This window comes from Halichoerus grypus, chromosome 9, assembly GCF_964656455.1.
Source record: "Halichoerus grypus chromosome 9, mHalGry1.hap1.1, whole genome shotgun sequence".
NCBI lineage: Eukaryota > Metazoa > Chordata > Mammalia > Carnivora > Phocidae > Halichoerus > Halichoerus grypus.
The window spans coordinates 54641547-54664701 of record NC_135720.1 but is presented as its reverse complement, the minus strand read 5'-3'; the positions used below and the strand labels follow the sequence as shown (position 1 = coordinate 54664701).

Sequence of the window (23155 nt, the reverse complement as noted above, 5' to 3'; positions counted from 1 at the left end):
CTTACATAAAACTCCTCCGATTAAAATATAATGTATGTATGTATTTGTATCTGAATATATCATATATGATCTAACCAAATGGATAAGGAAATGAGAATCTCATTAACATGCAACAAGGAGATTAGAAGTGAACACTAAAATAAATCATAATATTTATAAGCAATTTTTAAAATGTATTTTGGGCCCCTCGTGTTTCCCCTTTCACAAAGAGTATTTTTATTGTTTAACAGGTTCTACAAGTATTCACGAAGTAATCGCTGGATACTTACATGATGCAGAAACGTATTTTTAAAGGTAAGCAGGCATAGAAACTTAGAAGGCTTTTAGTCTAATTTATTTTAGAGGTGAAAAAAACAATAACTGAGCTATGGAGAGTGCAAATAATTCATCCTGATAACAAAGTGTGCAGATTAGCACAGCTGTGGAGTTCTGTCAATTACTTTTACACTGTTACCTTTGTTCAAACACATTGATTTTTGGTTTCCTCATTTGTAAAATGAGAGGTCTCAACTATATGAACCCTAATGTATATGCAACTGGAAAGCATACAACTTTGTCCGCAGCCCAAAAACATAGGGAAGTGGAAGAATAGATCACCTAGGAACAAGCAAAGAGGCAGCTATGAAATTAGAGACTTGACCCCCTCCCCAAAGGCTGATGCATGCCATGCTTCCATTCTAATGAGCAGGTCCTGCAAGGATGGCCCGTGTCCACGTCCTTCACAGGAGGGGTGGTTGGGAGTTGGCTTTCCCAGGCAAGAAGACTCTAGCACGGAGTCGAACGTCTGGAGAGCCATGTGGACCTAGCTTACCTGGTTTCTTCTTCCTCCCCGAGATAACCCCTTACATTTCATCTTGACTCTAATTCTCAGAGTCCCATGTTGCCTTGCATCACACTTCTGCTAAAGTTAATACCAAAATTCAAGAAATACATATACTCATGTTCTGGAAGCAATATTAAAGGTCTTTCTTCATGGGAGAAGAGCCTCTTTTAAAGGGTGCTTCTTCGTAGTACATGATTTCTACTGTCTGTAATTATAATATTTGAATATTCACCTTTTTCAGTCTTTGTTTTTCTAATCCTGATCCTGAGGTTTAGGTACCGAATTCCCTGGTCTCAGGGTCCACACCAAAAAAAAATTTTTTTTTAGATATTTATTTATTTATTTGAGCGAGTGAGTGATCGAGTGGGGGGGAGGGGGTGGGACGGGTGGGGAGAGAGGGAGGGAGAAGCAGGCTTCCCGCTGAGCAGGGAGCCTGACGCAAGGCTCAATCCCGGGACCCTGGGATCATGACCTGAGCCGAAGGCTGTTGCTTAACCAACTGAGCCACCCAGGTGCCCCATCCACACCAAAAATTTTTGCTGAAGTCCTGCTTTGTCTTGTGTGACAGGTTGCTAGTTGTCCCCCAATGTCTATTCCCCTTTTTCCTCCATAAAAAGGCCCAAATTTTTAGCTGCACACATTTTTTTCTGGAACTACATCTCTAACCCTCACTGCACTAGGTGTGGCCAGACGAGTACTTTTTCACCAGTAAGATGAAAGCAGACAGAATACATGTCACCTTTAGCAAACATGCTTCTAAGATAGCTGGCATGCACCTTCCCTCCCCCACCTCCATCGTCTTCCCTACTGCTGCCTTCCTGTCGGCTAGAAAGTGGGTATAATGTGGCTGGATGGCCAGCAGTGTTGGAGGACCAGGAAAAGACACTGGGAACCGAAGCGACGGGTGAGGAAGCAGCAAGAGAGCAGGAGCTTGGATTCTTCGAACCTTAGATACCAAGTCGGCCCTGGACTGATTCCTCCTGTGCTTCTTTTCTGTGGGAGGGAAATAAACGTCTCTCTTCTTTAAGCCATGGTTATTTTGATGTTTCCTGTTGCTCACAGCTGAATCTAATCTGAATAACATACCTTGAGATTCAGATTCATTTTTATTTTTTTAAAGATTTATCCCTTTATTTAAGAGAGAGAGAGGTGGGGCCAAGGGATAGGGAGAAGCAGACTCCACTCTGAGCATGGAATCTGATATGGGGCTCGATCCCAAGACCCTGAGATCGTGACCTGAGCCAAAACCAAGAGTTGGGCGCTTAACCAACTGAGCCACCTGGGCGCCTCAAGATTCAGATTCATTTTTAAAAACAAAAAAAAATTATTAAAATGACAAAAGATAAGTACCATTTGTACACATACCATTATTCAGATGATACCATGCTACTGATTCAGTTATAACAAGAAGGGAGTTACTTGCTACTTTGTTTTCTATATGATAATGAAATAGGACATTCTCTTCCTAAGATAGTTTTCTAGCAAGGAGCTGGAGCTAAAACTGTTAGCAGTTAGCTGAATTGTTTTCAGTTAACTGAAATCGACCCACCTGCACATCAGCAAAGCTCAGTAACCTGCAACTTTTTATGGATCTCAAAAGCCATGACTCTTAGAACAAGGTAAACAAAATTTGAATCTATTTAAGTGGCTTTATTACGTATGACAGTAAGCTCAGTATTATCTGTAGATATCTGATACATTGTAATGTAATGTTAATCTGCTCAGATTAACAAATGTAATATAATTTGTAATGTACAAATTACAAATTTTGTGTGTACTAAGAACAAATCTCCAGTGAGTATAGTTGTCACCTATGGTACTGAGTTTCCACATAGCCTGATCTCTGACATTTGGGGCCTCTAATACAATAAAGAATAATAAACCTAGACGGCCTTCTAGGAAGTGAATCTGAGCCATTCAAATAGAATCAACACCTGTTAACTCATTAACATCTCAGCAAAATAAGCTGAGCAAATATGCCTGCTGCTGAGTCACCACCGTGTCCCGGGAGAGCCAAGCAAATAGGGCTTCTTTTTTCCTGGCTGCCGTCCTCAGGCTCTCAGTCACCAGGGTGGGTTCAGCGCTCTTCCTGGCCCCCATCTGCATGCAGACCCATTTCCTCAGCACAGTTCAGAGAAGCTCCGAGCATGGCAGCACAGGCCTGGCTCTCAGCCACGCTGCCACAGTGAAGCCTCACAGGACGCTCAAGAGACCTCCCCAGGCTTCTCATTAGGGGACTGACTGCTCAACGCTCAAGGCCACCTTGTGATTTTTACTGGAAAAGGGTTACATGTTTGCAGGTTGCCGCAAAGTGATGTCCTTTTTAAAACACGGAAAAGGATTTATATACAGTGGTATGAGGATGGCACTGACTTGGGCCCCCATAACTTATTTCTCTATTATAAGACAACAAAAAAACCAACTCTTTAACAACCTTTACAGTCAAATTATTTTAACATAGCTGATACCAAAAGGGGAAAGAGACATAAACATGTACCCTCTGAATACAAACGTTATACCCTCAATCTAGAATGCCTGCACGACAGAGAGTTCTAAAGAAGGGTGGGAATCTGTTTATGCAAGAATATGCCGCTATGAAACATAATATCTCAAGTAACTGGGATGCTCAGGCACTAAATCATCAAGAACAACTTAAAGCAGTTTTCTAATCATATGCAAGCACAGTGACCCCTCAAAAAGTTCTTTTTGAAAATGTTCCCCCAGTCACTCTTCACTAACATTTCTGAAGGTTTCTGACTGGTACCTGCGAGAACACAGCGCCACAGAAAAACATCACCACCAATTCAATGGTCAGCTCACTGGGGATGTGCATGAGTCAATATTCAAAAACTGGGTGTGCCATGCGCTCAGCACAGAAGTTAACAAATGTTAAAAGACTAATTAATGTTCTGAGAACACGTTCTCTGAATGGCAAAGCCTGTGTATGCTAGCAACCACAAACCAGTTATCACCAAGGTTAGAAAAACCTACACTAAATTAAAGAAAAAAATTCCCACTCCCTCTACCTCAAGGCATCTTAGTAAACCCAAAGAATTATTTAATTTTAACATTTCTTTTCAGTTACCCAGCAAACCACCTTTGGGATGTTCCTGGTGTTTCATATGCATTACTACAGGTAAACCTCAGCAAAGTCCCTACTAAGCATAAGAAAACAGGAATCAAGATGATTCTTACTATTTTCATACTATATTGTTTGCTTTCACCCATAAGATGGACCTTCCTTCCAATTTATTGTCTTTTATGAAATGTGGAAACTGTCGATAATGGAGTTTATTCACAGTACACTCCGTTCACTGTTCTTTTTCACGTCTATAAATTTTGTTTTTCATTTGGGGAGGAAAAGAAAGCCAATCTCTCAGCCTGGCTGGACAAAAATGAGGTACTGAGAAACCAAAAAGTGTACTTTGCTCCACTACGTATCATGCCACGTTCCACCACAGTGCAAACATTACCCCATCCACTAACGACAAAAGGCAAGCCCACTGCATGGGATACTGAGGGCATGATTCCCTCCTTGAATTTGCGGTGAAATTATGAAATTAACCTGCCCCGAGAAGGCAGAGGCAGTCTCTGAACGAGGGTGGTGGTAAAACTGGCCAGGAGTCTCATGGGGAGCTAGGGATTACGGAAGCCCCCACCCTCCTGTGTCTTCAACACCGCAGCTCTGACTGAAGGCTGCACCCTGCCCTTGCTCACGCACAGAACACCCTGGCGGTGTCTGACCTTTCAGATCTGTACGTCTCAACTTTCCAGTCTGACTGTAAATTTCCCAGGGTCAATGCCTTGTGTCTAGAAATTCTCTGTATTCAAACAGTACCAGCGGCACTGAAGGTCAGGTCATACTTGTTGACAGACTAAATTTAACTACCATGTCCCTATTACTTCACGTTTGTTTAAAATGAAACACATTACTGATTATAAAGGTAGACAGATTTTTTTCAGGTAAATCACTTATCACCAAACTTATTTTATGAATGTAATTTCTAATGTTCAGTATTTCAGCTTCTTTTTAAAAAGAGGGGCGCAGAGGTTCTAATCAATATTATGTGGACGTGTCATTCACAACGAAAAAATAAAGAAGACAGGATTAGTCAACTGCAGATTTGATAACCCTATCTAAAACTAAATTTTTATATGTCACCCCTCCCCCCCGACTGGAAGAGAAATGAACAGTTTTTCAAGGATCTGATTTTCAAAAATTATATTCCTGATACAGATCAATTTTCCACCCGCAGCTGCAGTCAGGAACGGGTAAAGGTTATACGGACATTTTTGTTCTATGTCTGCCAGCGAAATATGACACCATATCCTCCAAGACCTCCCACCCCTCCCCCCCGCCCAAATTCAAGATGCGCTGGGTCCTGGGTGAATGTACAGCACACAGTACAGAATAGTCCTCTGTCGTTTATTTAGCCACATGTTTCTCTGACCTTCTCTTTCTCCCTGTCCTGGTCTATCTTAGCAGCTACCCCACCAGGTAGATGTACGTGGTCACGACCATCATTAATTGCATTGACCAACTATGCAGCATAATCTGTGCTGCAGTGTTTGCTCCCAATGATAACATTCCTCACAAAATGTAAGAAGGAATTGCAAATGGTCCAGAGGATCTTCTTGTTAAATCACATATGGAATAAATATAAACACCAGGGTCAAGAGGAATCAAAAGTGACATTACCCTAAAGTGACTGAAAACAAAAATATCCTTTTTCCCCCCCAAAATGCTGTGGTTTCTATTACACACCATCATGACATTTTCCATTCATGCACAAATCCGTCTCTAGGGCCTGCTTTTACAATGGTTAGGTCATTGTTGGCAACACCACTGAGAGCCTAATCAAAATGTGAGAACATCTGTCACGCTCACATTTCACGTCAAAGCTCTGCTGATACACGTGACTCTAAACCACTGCACAATGGAGTTTAAGTGACATAAGTCTATGGTGTTGTGGTATCAAAGAGCATTTCAAAGGCACCTGTAAACGATGAAAGAATTCTGTTTTGTTAACTCACTACAAGACGTCTGACGTGTATGATCAATAGAGAGAAACTCCTGTAGGCATTATACATCTACTCTGTCCACAGGCATAGCTCCACTTTCTAAAATCCGGAAATGAGGAGCAGTGCACTGAGATGTGGGATGCAGTGTGTTCTGTCCAGTTACTACCCTTTTAAATATTTATCATCTTTCTCCCTTTTTTCTTCCCTACTGCAGTGGTAGAAACAAAAGGTTGTTTTGGGGGAAGTTTTCTTTGTGAAGCAGGGAGCCAGGCACAGAGGAGCTGGGTTGTCCCATGATACAGACTACTGGCATCACCCCAGCTCGTCTCTTCCCCGGCTAAATGGGGAGATGTCAGGCGACCTACATGGCAGAGAGATTTCTACTCCGCCAAGCACTTGCTCAGCTGTAATGTTTTATCTTTTCATTTATAAAAGAAAACAATACATATTAGCTGGTAACTAGTTTCTCTGTGTATCACCATCAAGAATATTACTATTACCAGCACGGACAAGAAGAGCTACTTGACAGGAGAAACAACTCCAACTGCCCTCGCCGTGAGAAGAGTTACTTCCCTGTAAGCAGCTGCCTCCCTGGCATTATTACAGGTGCCTCTCCCTCACCTGAACCCCAAAGGTAACTGCAGACTTGAGCACTCATTATTTGTGGGAAGCTGGCAAGGAGAAGACAATAATGTGTTTTTTAAATAGAGCTGAGGGGCTGCATAGTAGAGATGAGGCGATGACAGGGGGTCTCTCCTGGGTGACCGCCCAATTCTAGGGCAGCCAAGGCTGCACCCTTGAGGGTGAAAGAGGGAAGTCAGTGGGTGCTGCTTGGGCATCCCTGGCATTGCCGATGGGGGAGGCGATGGTGTGTATGTGCACACCCTGGCCCCGGGGTTGCTGACTAGACATAGGTCCTGGGGAGGTCACATGTGACATCTGGTAAGGACAAATTTTCAATACATGGAGAAAAGGGATAATGGCAAAGAACGATAGCCTAAAAATGATTTTTAATGTCTAATACAAGACTAGGGTGAATTAGCGAACCATGTAAGCGCCAGACGGGCTACTGGCTCCCACAGGATCTCTCTCCAGGCAACAGCTCACCTTGAAAATGAATGCAGCAGCAAGCCAAAATAGATACAGAAGACTAATAGTCTGTTATATTTATTTCTAATATTGACTGAAAAAATGGATTGTATTCTATGTGCCAGACACTTAATATACATCATGTCATACAACCCTACTGGAATTCTGTAAAAATGAATACCATCTCTATATTACAGCTAAAAAAACTTGCAGTAGAAAAGTTAAGTGAGGGACACCTGGGTGGCTCAGTTGGTTAAGCGTCTGCCTTCGGCTCAGGTCATGATCCTAGGGTCCTGGGATCGAGCCCCGCGTCGGGCTCCCTGCTCAGCAGGGAGTCTGCTTCTCCCTCTGCCTGCCACTCGCCCTGCTTGTGCTCTCTCAAATAAATAAATAAATAAAATCTTAAAAAAAAAGAAAGGTTAAGTGACTCCACCCAGTGTCACCCAATGAGTATATGCACATTTCAGGCCTGACAGAGCCTGAAGTGACAAACGCCCTGTGCACCTACTGAGAACATTTGGATTTTAGAAGTACTTTTTAATATAGACCAGGGATCAGTAAACTTTTTCTTAGAGGGCCAAATACTAAGTAGTTTAGACTTAGTGGGCCATATAGGCCTGCTGCACCCACCCTATTAATGCACCAACACTATGTAAACAGATGGGCATGGCTGTTCTCCCACAAAACCAGAGGCCCGCTTGCCAACTCCTGATCTAGAACAAGGGGTGACAGGCTGCAGCCCTGGGCCAGATCCTTCCCACCATGGGTCTCTGTAAACAACACTTTACTTACGATCTAGATCTAGCCCATCATCTTGACTGTTTCTAGACAGGTGAAGGGTAACTCAATAAGCTAAAGTAATGCCCTGGTTTCACAGAAACATCCTTGGGAGCATCCAGCTCTGTGTTCTACACTTCCTTCCCAGAGTTCGGATTCCTAATCTGTGGTCTGTGTGGTCCAGCCGTCCAGGTAGGAAAGGCCTGGTAAACACCTGGTACCTCACAGGTGACCTTCCATTGCAAAGGAAACAGACATGCTACATCCTCAATCAATAAGTGATTCAGTTTCTGGAAGACTTAATGCCTTCGGGGAGCTGGAAAAACAAAAATGGAGATTCTTAACCTGAAAGGACGGGTGGCCAGAGACGGAGCTTGTGGCGCCGTGACAATCAGTTAAGTCATTCGCTCTAGTACTTTACGGAGCGCCTCGGCTGAGCCAGGCACAGGCACCTGTGACCGTCAGGCAGAAAAGACAGACTGGCAGCGCTCGCGTCAAGACTTTGTATAGAGCAGATCCACGTTGTTACTTGAGACACCCCAAGACCTGGGCTAGCCAATTCTCAGGCAAGCAGACAAATGGTGTTGCCTTGGCAGCTCCTGCAGGAAGACCCCCGCACGGGGGCTCCAGCTTCCCGTGGAGAGCAGCAGCTATGCGAGCAGAAGCTGCATGCTCTAGGAGGGCGGAACGATGCTCCGTGCCCGGGACAACACCTGTGGTCCGTACTCCCGAGCACTCCCTCCCCGGCTCCTGACCCACTAGGGTGAGGACGGCCCGGCCTGGAAGCCAGGTTTGCTGACTCTTGTAAATGCTCCATACCTGGACTGTCTGGTAATCAGAAGCATCGATCCCTTTCACAGTAACCTCTCGGAAGACTCGTGGCTCCAGCTCCTCTTTGGTGAGGTCACAGTGATAAATGATACCTAGAAGGAAGCAGAAGTCCTGGGTTAGTCCACAAACTCACTGGGGGGGTCGGGGGGGCACGAGGATCACAAGGCACAACCGGACCCCATGAGTAGCAAGAGAGGAGCATCAGTGAGGGACCGAGGTATTCTCTGCTGCCGAGTAAGGGTCACTGCACCACAAGTACTTAGAACAGTCCGGTGCGTGGGGTGCTAGGTAAGTGTTCACTCATCATCGCCACCACATGCGGCCTTCAATTTTACAACCGTAATCTGCGAGGACGTTTTAGAAGATTCCATAGCCTTCTGTGAGTATGAGAAGAGGCAGAAAAACGTCACAGTGGAAACTTAACAGGTCTTCCCTATGCCAGGTCGCTTAGGAGTGCAGGTCAAAGAAGATGGGAAACTTCATGTAGGGCCGTTTCACCTGCAAGGTGAGTACAATGAAAAACTCAAACGATTTGCCCAAAGTCAACAGCCAGTCAGGGTCTCTTGATGGGAACTCTGGGGCTCCAGATACCTGACACCCCCCTATCTGTGGATACATGTGTGGACAGCAATCAGGGACCCGAGATGATCAGGTACCATTTTAGAGTTGCTTTTAAAATTTTGATTATCCCATTAACTGTGCACCACACAAATTAATGAATATACATCAAGAATGCCAGCTTATTTAATCACTAATTAAAATTCCATTTCCTGAATTTAATGCTATTACACTCTAACACTTAAGAACTCAATCAAAGAAACAATAAGTAAGATGAGTCGTTGCTATTTGGAAACAACCACACTGGGGTGGTTTACGAAACAGAATTAGTCATCCAGAGTGGCTGGTGTGGAAACAACCCTCCCACACGATACTTTAAACATATGCTGTCAAATATATGAAAAATCGATTTAGTGATCCCAATACTTCCTGGAAAACTAGAAACCAAACAGTACTCCCACAGGGTACATTCAAATTGACTGATCACGTATAATGGTGGCTTGCTTTCTTCTCAACTCCTCTGTGCATGTATTTCATTAAGAGATGGGAAACAATACTCTGCACCCCCAATGGCAAAGGATAATACGTTTACATTCATTAATAGCATGACTGCTGATCCCTATGAATGTCATCGCAAGTCTCACGCTTACAGACAAATTATTTTAAGGTACTATAACAGGAAGTCTGATTAATATCGACAGAAGATAAGTAACATGACCAAAGTATTGGCTTTCCTAGTTTAAGTCATACTTGGGTATCTGTTGAAATATGTCTTTATAGATCAAGTAGTTGCAAACTACACTCTGGGCATACATTTTTTTTTGGGGGGGGCATACATTCTAATGTACCAAATATACTGAATATTGTCCTTGTCTAGATGAATGTAATCTTGAGGGTGAGGCTATTTTCAGAGATATGTTAATTTTTGAAAAGCTTCTTGATCAGTATGTACTTGCCCCCCTTCCTCAAAACACACAAAAAAATCTGAATCCTTAAAAACAAACAAACAAAACCAAGCCTGAACCACCAAACAACTAACAAAAAAGACTGCAGACCAAGCATGTGCCACCCTGACTCACCCTGGGACCACTGCAGCCTGCACCACAGTGAATGACAAAGGACCGGGCAGCCAGGACTCCCACCTCTGACAGGTGCTGGGTCCATGACCTTACACAAGTCACCAAAGTACTAGAATACAAATTCCTCTGTGAAACACAATGAATAGGAAATGTACTCTAAATGCCTGTTTATCTGGAAAAACTAAGACATCACATCCTGTAACAGCAGAATGAAATAAGTAGGAAACAGGGGCTGGCTACTGTTCAGAGAAAGGGTGCCAAGAACCTGACTTCTACTCTTCTGTCCTGCGCAGAAGTGGCACCGTGGAGGAGGCTGGGTTAAACCTGAACGTACCAGGGCTTAAGTTTGATCAATACTTTCTCTTTACAGATCCATCTGGGTTAGCCTAGATGAGCCTACTGCACATTCACGTAATGTGAATCCCTATTATCTAATGATGTTTGTGTCCTGTCTGGTTTGGCTTGGTAAGTCCAAGGGATTTGGAGACGACATCTTAGAATCATAAACTGGAGGACTGGTTAGGTGATCTCTAGGAAATGAATTTCCACGTTTAGGGGTGAAAGAGAGAACTGGGTTATGGAAGTCCCTTAAGGCCAGAGGAGGTGCCTGGACTTGAGGAGACAGGTCTCCTGATGAAATCAGTGGTTTAACAAAGCCATTGTAGTAACAGGAAGGAGGCAGGGACGATCAGCTCATATATTCCCAGTTATCTAAAATAAATGTAAGGAGGTAAAAGAAATGGGAGTGGGAGTTAAGAGGAAGGGGAAACTCTGGGAGAAACTGTGAAAGAAAAAATCAAAGGATTTAAAAAACTGGGTATGTACAGAGAAGGCAAAAGAACTTTTTTCTAAAAGATGACCCATATACACCCACCCGTACAGGGTGGGTTTTAATGTTATTAAAAGAAAAAAAACATAAATGGAAACTAAAACAAATCTTAAAAATGTTTGCACTCCTTGGTATTTACACAAAGGAGTTGAAAAGTTATGTCCACACAAAAATCTGCACACGGATGTTTATAGCAGCTTTATTCATAACTGCTAAAACTGGGAAGCTTCCAAGATGTCCTTCAGAAGATGAATGTGTAAATAAACCTTGGTACATCCAGACAATGGGATATTACTCAGGGCTAAAAGCAATAAGCTATTGAGCCCACGAAAAGATATGGAGGAAACTTAAATGCCTAGTACTAAGTGAAAGAAGCCAATCTGAAAAGTCCACATACTATATGATTCCAACCATGTAACATTCTGGAAAAAGACGAAACTGGGGAAACAGTAAACAGATCAGTGGTTGCCAGGGGTTGGGGGGTTGGGGAGGGGTGAATGGGGGAGCACAGAGGATTTTTAGGGCAGTGAAAATATTCTATAGGATACTATAATGATGGATACATGTCATTATACATTTGTCCAAACCCACAAAATGTACAACAGCAAGGGTCAACCATAATGTAAACTAGGGACTCTGGGTGATTACGAATGTGTCAATGTAGGTTCATCAATTGTAACAACTGTCCCACTCTGGTGGGGGATGCTGATAATGGGGGAGGCTGTGATGTGGGGGCAGGGGTATACCAGAAATCTCTGGTACCTTCTCGATTTTGCCACGAATCTAAAACTGCTCTAAAAAATTAAGTCTTAAAATTTTTTTTTTGCCTTTCCCAAACAGTCTGGCAAAGGCTTCTTTGCTCATCCCTGTTTCCCAGAGCCATGCACCTGGGACTTGCTATACTGGATTATTACAAGGTACAAATCTGTCTGGAGCCAACCTTAGACAACCCTCTGAGGTTCCATGAATACAGAATTAATCAGCTCAACCACTAAGTGGTTTGGGCCACAGGGAATAAGTGCATTGTGTTCCAAATTGCCCTGGCTGCTCATTGTCTCCTAAGTTTGACTCAAGGTACAAAAGCCCTAAATAGCTTGGGCTCAAGACACACAGTCTTCACTATGTGCCTCCATAGGAAACAAAGTCAGCTGGTGCCCACCGGCCAGATGCACCACATGTCCTAAACACCTGGAGCCGTAGTTATTTCTGGCCCTGAGGCTTTACTTATAATTTAGTATCTCTGTTGTTTACTCAGTAGTAGACAGCTAATCTTCAGAGACCAAGGAAAGGCAGCCTCTGGTATGCATGTGCGTGGATGTGTATGTACACACACTGACAGTTCTTGCTTTCGAGAGATCCAGTTTAATGCTCTGATGGCTGTTTTTACTTTGGACCAGAAGGCCTGAGTCTAGAAGCCCTGTTCTCTGGTTCTAGATATAAAAAAATTGCATTAAAGGGAGAAAAGAGAAAGATGGAGCCAAATGAGTACGACAAGACAAAGGGGAAGAACAAAGCATTACAACAACAAATTAAAGCTTGTTCAGAAGCTGCTCAGCAGTACAGAACTTTGCAACTTTTCAAACTTCCCAGCCAGAATAGTCACAGACAGTGTTTCACTGCTTGGCACGGAACCCATCCTTTTACACTAGGTCAGTGAGCCCTTTCTTGCCCAGGTAATGATGAGCTTGTTCCTGAAATAAATGGTCACATGGAGTCATTGAAGGAGGGTTACGGGCCTTCGGGGACTCCGGCTTTTATTAAGAATGGGTGAATCACCCTTACCCTGTTCTCCTCATTGCCCTTTATCCATTTAAACTGTTTAAGCTATGGGATTTTCAAAGTAAAAATTCTGGACCAGTTTAAGTTGGGGAAATAAATGGTGAACCCCCACAGCAGTGGGTTGAGAATGGTAATCTGGAAGAAATGGATTTTTCTTGGGTCCGGTCCCCTGGCTGCCACTGTACCCCAGGGCAGAAGGGGTGTGGCATAGGACCCCCCTGACATGGGATTCCTGACCTGTTAGTTTCCGACTCCTGGCACTGGGCCCAGTTTCCACATGGCTGCGGGCACTTTCCCCAGCCCCCCTGGGATCCTCTGAAAGGCACATGGGAAATAGAGCTTGCTGGTGTTCTGGGTCTACCATCAGACCTACTTACAGAAGAACATCATTCTCTTGGTTTCAGTAACCCCGACAGCAAGCCGTCACGCCAATAAGATTCCTCATGATTGCCTGCTCTGTGACTCAGATGCACGTGCACGCACACACACACACGTAGACGAGGCATCGCTGCCATCTGGCTGAACCCCATGAGGAAAGAGCCACTTCGGTACCTGCCTAGTTCTCTCCCCTACACCTGCTGACTGTGCCAGGGACCAAATTATTGCCATAAAGCCGGACGGGACAAAAGGGCTATGAAGGAGCTTGAAAAACAAACGAGGGAAGTGCAGAAATGTTTTCAGCCAGATTGCTTTTAAGATAGGGTCTGCTCGGTCAACTGCAAGCTGCCAACTCAGCCAGGCTCCTGGGACAAATCAGAGTATGTGTGTGGCTTTGGCTACAACAAAACCTGGGCAGCGAAGTGGAGAAGCAGGAAAAACCAAAACAGCAAAATGAATGTGACCAACTAAAAAAAAGTTAAAAAGAGAAATATGTTTACTTTGGGGAAAGTTAACCCATACCATGGAACACAGTATCATAACTTATAAGCATGTTTTTTTCCTTTTCCCTTGAACCACGTTTTTTTTATATGACGTAAGACTACACTTTTAGAATTATATTTTAATTCAGTTTAACAATAGCACAAATTATTCTCAGTCTGTTTAGAAAATGGGTTTTTCATGTCAGATGAGACTATAGATTTTTCTTTTATGCTTTTAGTTACTCTGCACTGTGTATCCTGATCCGTATAGACCAAAAGCTGAATCTCAGGTTCTACGCATTCATACTAATTTTTTTAAATCAACCTAGTATAGCAGTTGGTCCTGTCCCCAGAAGAGAGACTCAGGATATAAGATGAATGAGTGTGCCATTTTAGGCATTCACATTTCCCTGTGTTCTAAGCATCTGTCTTACTGTTTTATTCCCATTATGTAATTCTGGCTATAATAAAGCATATGGGATTTTCAATAATACAGCATTCCATTTCCATTTCCCAAAAGAAACCCAAACATCAGTCTGATTTTAAAGCTGAGTAACACTGGTGAAAAGACTCTCACCTGGAGATAAAAAGGAAGTAAACTGATAGAAGACTTCGGTGTCCTTCTTCTGCCCGCTGTACCCCACCACGCTGCCGACCTCCAGTGGGAAGGTCTTGAGGAGAGCACCGGTGGCTAGGTCGTGAAGCTGCAGGACGTTTCTCACGTCGTGAAGGTAGCATAACACCAAGAAGTTAGACCTCACGCAAGCTACCCATTCTGAAAAGGCAAGGGCAGGTAAAAGCTGACGTAGCTTTGAAAGGAGGGAAAAGCATACTCACTTCACTGAACAACGGTTCTTCAGCTCTCCAATGTGCTACGCAGCAATGAGACTTGCAAAGTGATTTTATAACTGGATGTAATCGTTCATCTAGTTCCAGCATATTCCTTTAATAAATGATTGTTACTGTCATGTCCAGAGGAAACAAAATATTCTACGAAGTATTTTGTGATACAAATAATCTTGTCTACTTATTTTTTTTTTAAGATTTTATTTCTTAATTTGACAGAGAGAAACAAAGCAAGAGAAGGAACATAAGCACGGGGAGTGGGAGAGGGAGAAGCAGGCTTCCCGCCGAGCAGGAAGCCCGAGGTGGGGCTCGATCCCAGGACCCCGGGATCATGACCTGAGCCAAAGGCAGACGCTTAACAACTGAGCCACCCAGGCACCCCAATCTTGCCTACTTATTTTGTGCCCAGTATCATGGTACAGGAGGTAGAAACATGTCTGTCAGGGCTGTTTTTCCGACAAAAATATATTGTACTCCGGGTATGTGCCAGATACCCGGCAAGGTGCTGGAGAAACAAGCAGGCAGATGATGTCACTTCTGCCCTTAAGACACAATCATATAAAAATACAAGTAATAACATGTAAGCAGAGGTGAGAGGCTGGTTGGGGACCCAAAACACACAAGAGCCCTTAAACAAGCGCTGAACCGCATCTTGAGTACAGGGGTGTGAGGTGACAGGTGCCTAGGGTGGGGTCAGAGACAGGACACCTCTCTGGGGGATGAGGTGGTGGGAGGACAGGCAACTCAAGGAAGGACAGCCAGAGCTGGAAATAGAGAAAAGGAATAGGAACAACCAGGAGGGAGGGAAGGGGGAGGGAAAGAGGGGAGGAGGGAGGGAGACTGGTAAGGAGAACAAGTGAGACATCCATTTCCAAGAAGAAAAAAGTTGCTCAGTGTGGGGTAGGTGGAGAGGGTGGTGGTCTGCAGGGGATTTGGTGAGCCAGACGGGAGGTTAGTTCTCACTTAGCCGTTACTGGGGAGTTACTGTTTGGATAGATGGATGACATAAATAAAGATGATAGCAATGAAGGATGCAGAACAATGGAGGTCTACGGAAGGATGGAGGGGAGATGAGGAAGAACACTACTGCCATTATTAGCCAGTCAAATCAAATCAAGCTGGAACGAAGTCTAGGGAGGGAAGAAAAGAAATGCATTTTCCAAGAAGAATCATCAGGATGTGGTAACCGTGGGGATATGGACAGTAAGGCAGAGAGACGAGTCCTCCTCAACTCCTGGGGTTGCGACGAGGTCAGGAATGGTGCTGTCAGTGACAGAGCCGGGACAGGAGGTAAAGGGGCTGATGGGGAGAGGAGAAAACGAAGGGCAGGCCCAGAGCACTACCCATTCTGGTGTGCACAGGATCAGCCTGAGGTAAAGACGGGGCCCCCTGCAGAGGGAGAGATGCTATAGTAAATGGAAGGACAGGGTAACAGGTAATATAGCTCAAACATGCAGAAAAGACAAGCCTTTTATGCTGTGGGGTGTGGTGGGGGGAGGTTCTTGACATTTATTCTTACAACCCAAGAAACTAGTGGTTCATGCTTATAAGATTATTAATTACCAATATGAACCAGACACTGGCCAGAGGGAACTCTTAAGGATCACCCGGGGCCTCAAGGGTGCTAGGTTGTTTGGATTACCATAGCAAGCTTTTCCGCCAAGTGAGGACAGAAGAACTCTTATATCCAAAAGTGATTTGCTCATTGTCCAATACAATTTTTTTAAAGTGCCTCAATCAAGCAATATATTTCAGGTGGCCTTAATGTTTTAAAGAAAGTACGGGGGAAAAACTGAAGTAAATTATTTCTGTCAAAGAATAATCACTCTGTGTTAACTATGGGCATGTCAGAATTATAAAACAGAGTGAATAAGAAAAAGACAAGGTGATTTGTAGACTGTCGTTAATAAAAGCTCTGACTTTATGGCTGTACTTTATAACTCATCTTTAGTTTTTATTCTCCATAGGGCATTCTGTGCTAATGATACATAGCAAATGCAACAGCACTTCTCTTTGAATTGATGAGTTCTAGTGAATACTGAAGGTTTCTTCTTTCTGAAGACCTTATAACCTTATAGAAGGAAGATTATAAAAATATATCACCCCCCCACCCCCAAATCTCCAAGCATCGATTTACATCTCATTTGATCTATAAGTGAAAGAGAATGTCACCTTAAGACACAAGTAAAATCGCTTCTTTGGGACTTTAAAAGGCAGAAAACGGACATGGGTCTGGGGAAATATTTCTATCTCTTCATAGCTCCCTATGTGAGGATCACAGATGCAATCTGACTTGCTCCTGAAAAGCACCCAGGGCACCTACATGAAGACTTATGCCACTAAGGCTCACTTGAAACCAAATATGAAATCAATTCATGTGGAACTTAGGAAGCACTCACTAAATGCTGGCTCTTACCATCCTTGGGGGGACATTCTGTCTCAGTTTGGACAGAAGCCATCAGGCTACCAAAGTCACTACAAACCGTATTCCTCATATGAAGATGTTAAAGGAAATGGCCAAAACCCTGTTCCTTGGCTCATGGATCCCTCATCCAAATACAAATGAAGATTTCTGAGGAGGCAGGTGGAGGAATTTCCTTGAAGAGAGCCCCTGTCATGTTCCAGGTCCCCCTCCCCCCTTGGGAGAACCCCAGCTTATGAGACAGCCAAACCTGAGAAGCTAAAGGGACTATGACTGAACATCTAGAAGCCAGGGGAAGGGCCTGGGATGCGTGGCTGCCTCAGAGTTCCAGATGTCGGTTTTGCAGGAAAGAGCAGGCATGGGGTTGTCTTGGGTTCCATCTAAAAGAACTGCCCAGAAGGATGTGGAGACCTCAGTACAGAAGAAAGTGGTAGACTGGGGCGCCTGGGTGGCTCAGTCGGTTAAGCGTCTGCCTTCGACTCAGGTCATGATCCCAGGGTCCTGGGATCAAGTCCTGCATCAGGCTCCCTGCTCAGCGGGGAATCTGCTTCTCCCTCTCCCTCTCTGTCAAATAAATAAATAAAATCTTTAAAAAAAAAAAAAGAAGAAGAAGAAAGTGGTGGATACAGCCAGATGCCCAAGAGCTGAGAAGACTCTCAAGCAAACACCCAGAGTAGTGCTTCTTCCAGGGCCAAGGGAACTACAGAAGCAAGGGCCCAGCAGGAAGCCCTCCCTGAGACAGTCAGTCGTCTGTCTGTCCTTTCCCTTCTACTCCTACCCAAGGCCAGGTTGAATGTGCCAAGCACAGAGCATACTGCCTTGAGCCAAGGGAGAAAGAGTCCCTTACTTTTTCTAGGACGTGAACCTGGACCTGTCTGATTCTAATACTTGTGCTTTAATTCACTGAAAAACACATTAAGAACTGCTCTATCAGACCCAGGGCCACTTTGCAGATCTCAAAAGGAATTATTTTCCCAATTTTATATCTAATACCTTCACAATTTGGGATGGCCTTAGATTTTACCCTATTCAACCCATCAGCAGAAGTTCACCTCTAACAAGTAAACTCTTCAATGGCTTGAAGGTACTGGACTTTCCTTTTGTGTAAAAAACGGTAGCAAAATTAGCGGGTCTTATTCTAATCAAATTAGCTTTCAGGCAATGAATAATTTATAAAGCAGCATATCATTTTTGGAAAATCACAGAGAAAATGAGTAAGAGGGAACTTAAGGGCACTCTGAAGCTAAAGGGAGGTTCTCAAGAGGTTAGTGTAGCTCAGTGCACACACCAGCAACTGCAGTGAGTTGCAATGACATCTGACAACAGTCTCTTCTCTTTTCTAACAAGAGGACTGTGAATCCACTCTGAGATCTACAACAGTTATAATACAAACAGCCAAAGGTTATTCAAAAGCTAAAAGCTAAGGATTCTGGTCTAAATGGTTTAGAAAATTAAATGTTAGTGATGATTATCAAATAATAACTACACAGAGAGGCAACTGATACTAAAACAACAACAAACTACCTTTGAAAGCCACAATTTTTATGAAGACCCTGCATGATATCGTACTAACCACACAGATGTCATCCAGTAAATATTTGGTTGTGCTATTCAGACCCTTCACTCTCGATGACTAAAAGGTTCTTTACCGTGTAACCAGTCACCAGAGAATGAGAGTTGTACCAATTTGTTGGCCTTCTCACCCAAAACAAAAGCACAGTGTTCCAGTAGCATGTAGTCTTACCTAAGACATCTTTCTCATGCTCAGGAACGAGCACTTTCCACTTCGACTCCTCCGGATCCGTGAAGTCAATGTTGATCAGGCGATAGTTGGGCGAATGGCGATTTGTCTTGAATGTGAACACTGTCCCCTCGTTGGTCACATAGTCATACTCTCCTTCAAAGTTGTCGATCAGTTTTACCCACTTCAGGATTCCTGGTGAGAGACCAAGCATCCCTGTCACCTCTCCTGTGTTGAAAATGGTGTGCTTTATTTATGTGTAGGGAAGGGAGGGCAGGTCTTTTCTGTCCACGGAACACAAAGCAGACACAGTATTTGGAAGATGTAAGACTTGAGAAAGAGCAAGGACAAGTGCGGGTGAATTTAAAGGTTTTTAAAAATATGAAGAAATTCTTTTCCTGAAAAACCCAGCCATTAAGGAGACTGAAGGACCTCTCCTCTCAGCACCCTGCCCCATGTAATCTGGGAAATCCTCTTCTACCTGAGTGTGTCTCAAATCTGAGCACTTCCTTCTACCTCAACTGCCACTGCATCATTCCACATCTTCATCATTCCCCTCTGGGTCTCTGGCAGTGGCTCCTCCCCAAGCAGATTTCACACACACACACGACACATAAAGAGACACACATACACAGAGATGATTTCACTAACACACACACACACACACACACACACCCAGGGTTGATTTCACACTAAATGCCACTTATAAAAATAAAAAATATAAATTATAAAAAAAAAAACCACTGGGAAGACATCTATCTCACAATGTGACCGACAGAGATGCTCAGAGTACATTTCAAAAGTTTTATAAACAAACAAGCTCTATGATTTCTGAACTACTGAAAGGCAATGCCAGATCTTAGCTATTCTCTAATTAATCTCCTGCCTTAAATTTCTCAGTGAAATTGCTACATTAATTTGGATAGTTCGTTTATATTCCTTCAATCTTTCAAGGCAATTTTACATTATCTCATTCATCTCCATAGCATAATATCTTTATATGATTTTTTTGTTGAATTAAATTTATCAAGAAAAATACACTCCCATGGTAGAAAGAGAGGTTTTTTTGTGAGACATAACTGAATTAAAACCCCAGCTCCACTATTTAGTTGTGTGACCCTGAGCAATCTCTTTATCTTCCACTAAGCTTCATTTTCTCAACTGTAAACTAGGACAAGTAAGTCTATTCAAAAACTATTATAAAGTGACTACTAATACCTACCCCACAACGAAAACTCAACAAATATTATTTTAAAACAAATGACTAAAATTAAAACTAATAATAAGATAAGCAGTTAAACAAAATCTATAGCTTTCTTATAGGCCAGCAATAACCAGTTAGAAAACATGGGATGAGGAGGGCCCTCTCTTACAGTAGAAGCAAAATTAATACTTAGGAGTGCACTTAACATGAAATGTGGAATCTATATGAAGAAAGCTCTAAAATTTTCCTAAGGAATCCTAAAAGCAACAACAAAAAACCCTGAATAACTGGAAACACATATCTCTAGATGGGAAGACTCAGTATTTCAAAGCTGTAAATAATCCCAAAGGAAATCTATAAATTTAACATAATTCCAATCAAAATTCAAATGAGTTTTAGGGCATTTGACAACATCATTCTAAAGTCCATTTGAAAGAATACACACGTAAGGATGCTCAAAACATTTTTCATAATAGAATGAGGAGGATGCCCTATGATGTTCTGAATGAGCCCCCCTCCTCCTGAAGGTAATCATCATCCTGATTTTTACATTAATTACTTCATTTTCTTTTGTTCTTTTCCTGCTTTAATATGCATCCATAAACCCTACAGTCTAATTTTGCCTTATTCTTGAATCTCATGTACAGTGAAGCCATACAACATGTATTCTTTCGTGTCTGACTTTTTTCACATGATGTTATGTTTGTGAAACTGTTCATCCTCTGGTTATTGTTAGTGACTTTTGGCTGAATCCTACTGTGCTCAAAGAACACACTCTGTATGACTCCAATCTTTTAAAACTTGCTGAGAAAAACTTTATGACCTAATTATTTTTCCATTAGTGATTTTTAAATGTTCCTGTATGTTCCTGCATATTTTGCAGCTGTCAGGTATGATATGCTAAATATATCTATTAAGTCATTTGTTACTCACATTGTTCAAATCCATGTATTTACTGATTTAGGGAGCCATTTTTTTCTGTCAGTCACAGAAAAGGTCTGTTAAAATGTCCCTCTATGATTGTGGATTTATTTTTACTTGCATTTCTGTTAAATTGTTCTTTGTATTTTGAAATCATGCCTTTCAATATACACAAAGTTAGAATTATTATATTTAAATAAAACTCAACCTTTTAATGGTAATGAAGTTTTATCTTTAGCAATGCTTTTTACTTTGAAGTCTACTTTGATATTGAGACAGCTATGTGATTTTCACGGTAACATTTTGGGCCAGTTGTCCTCTGCAAAATGGTCCCAATTGCATTATCATTTCTGAAAAGATTCCCTTGTTTCCAGGTCTCTTATCCACTCATGCTTTCCACTTCTTGGTGGGCTACATTCTAGGTAATTTCTTTACATCCATATTCTAATTCATTTATTCTCTCTTCAGCTGTGTCTAATTTCTTCAACCTAATAACTGAATTTTGTAATGTAAATAACCATATTCCTTATTTGTAGAAATTCTTTTTTTTTCCCCCAAAGATTTTATTTATTTATTTGAAAGAGAGAGTGAGAGAGAGTGAGCACGAGAGGGGGGAGCGGGAGAGGGAGAAGCAGACTCCCCGCTAAGCAGGGAGCCCGATGCGGGACTCGATCCCGGGACTCCAGGATCATGACCTGAGCCGAAGGCAGTCGCTTAACCAATTGAGCCACCCAGGCGCCCTATTTGTAGAAATTCTACTTAGTCTCCTCCCAATCTGGTCATTGTTTACAATATGTCGTTTCCTGCTCATACTTCCAAGCTTCTTGTTTATTTTTTTTGTAAAAGCAGCATCACATTATTTTTAAAAGTGTATTTAATGTACTTATTTTACATTAGGAATGGGATAAGTCCACTCTACTTCTGTTGCTCTATTTCTCATGCTGGTGATTTTGTCTGATTTGTTTTTTTTTTTTAATTTGAGATTTTTGACTGTGAAATGATTTCCCTTGAAACATTATCTGTGGCAATTCGTGGAGGCCTCAGTTAAAGTGGCACTCCTCCAGAGAAGATTTCTATTTGGCTTCCATTTGCCTGTTGGGAGGCAACCAATCTGGGAGCCCTTTAAATTAAATTCTTGGCATGAGGATGTTTGGACCTCAGAGGGACAATCCAGACAACCTGTACCCATGTCAGTCTTTCTCATATTTTAGGAGAATTCACATCCTGCTGCTCCCTCTCCCTCACTAGTGTGAAGGTAAAAACAGGCAGGTTTTCTTCTCCTCCCCCCTCCCCATCCCCCCACTCTCAGGCTTATTTCTTAATCACCATTACATTGAGGGTATCCCTTATTAGATTTTCCAACATGGACAACCAGAGGCTTTATCCTCCATTCCCCTTGCCCTAAGTGGCCATCAGATGGGAACTCAACCCCCAAAGCCCAGCAGGAACATTCCAGAACAATCCAGGATTCCTGCTTTCATTTTTGTCTTTGGTCTCTACGGTTTCTCTTTTTTCTTTTTTTTTTTGTGCCAACTTGGCAATATATTTAGAAAGATACTTTATAAACTTTTTACGGCATTTTGGTTGTTTCAACTGGGAGGTTACTCAGAATATATAATCTGCTAAACTCCCTCAAAGAGAAATCCTTACAATGAATTCTTCTAAAGGTTAAGCTGTGCACTCAAGTTACAATTTTTTTTCAGTGACAAACTGCTAATCTCAAAAGCAGGTGACCAGTCAAAGGTAACCTCATTTTAATTTACATAAAACAATACTTTAAAAGGAAAAAAGCCCAAAAACTATTCCTTAGAAGAATAAGTAAATAAGTAAAAATTAGCAGGTAAAGCAAAAATTGCAAACAATCAGAAAGGTACATTTGTTTATGGTAAGAATGATGAATCACAATTTTCTGGACTATGACATTTGTAGACACAGAGTTTTGGTTCAGGAAAATGTCAGATCCTTAAATGTTCCCCTGACAATAAAACATTTCCTGATGTGCAACCTTTATTTCTCAAAGTAACCATCTTACGGTTTCTGCCTGAAAAGGTCTTGCAGCCATTGTACTGATATTTATGACCCTAGACACCACTCCCCCAACACAAAAAGTCACTGAAATATCTACCAAAGGCCCAGTAGAAATTGCCTTCAGTATCTCTGTGTAATCAGGTGAGCCTGAAGATGTGGCACATTTGTTTTAAATAATCAAGGCTCCAATGAACACCAAAACAACAGAGTTTGTGGTCGTATCTACCACCAAATTCTGGAGTATTAACCTTAGTCATTAATAAATACTACAAGTCATAAATTCACTCAAATTTAGGCATGTGACTGGATTTATACAAATGTCATTCAAAGTACCGGCCCCCATGGG

The 23155-nt window shown here is 42.4% G+C and overlaps 1 protein-coding gene across 1 annotated transcript in view; it reads right to left on the bottom strand.

Annotated features, from left to right (window-relative positions):
• Nucleotides 1-23155, bottom strand: part of PREP (prolyl endopeptidase) — a 115968-nt gene that overhangs the window by 34092 nt on the left and 58721 nt on the right. Inside the window, exons 8-10 of the mRNA XM_036095859.2 lie at nt 18660-18851; nt 14225-14422; nt 8531-8634 (exon numbers count right to left, since the gene is read on the bottom strand). Coding sequence (XP_035951752.2) covers nt 8531-8634; nt 14225-14422; nt 18660-18851 — 494 coding nt within the window. The remainder of the gene's footprint in view (nt 1-8530; nt 8635-14224; nt 14423-18659; nt 18852-23155) is intronic.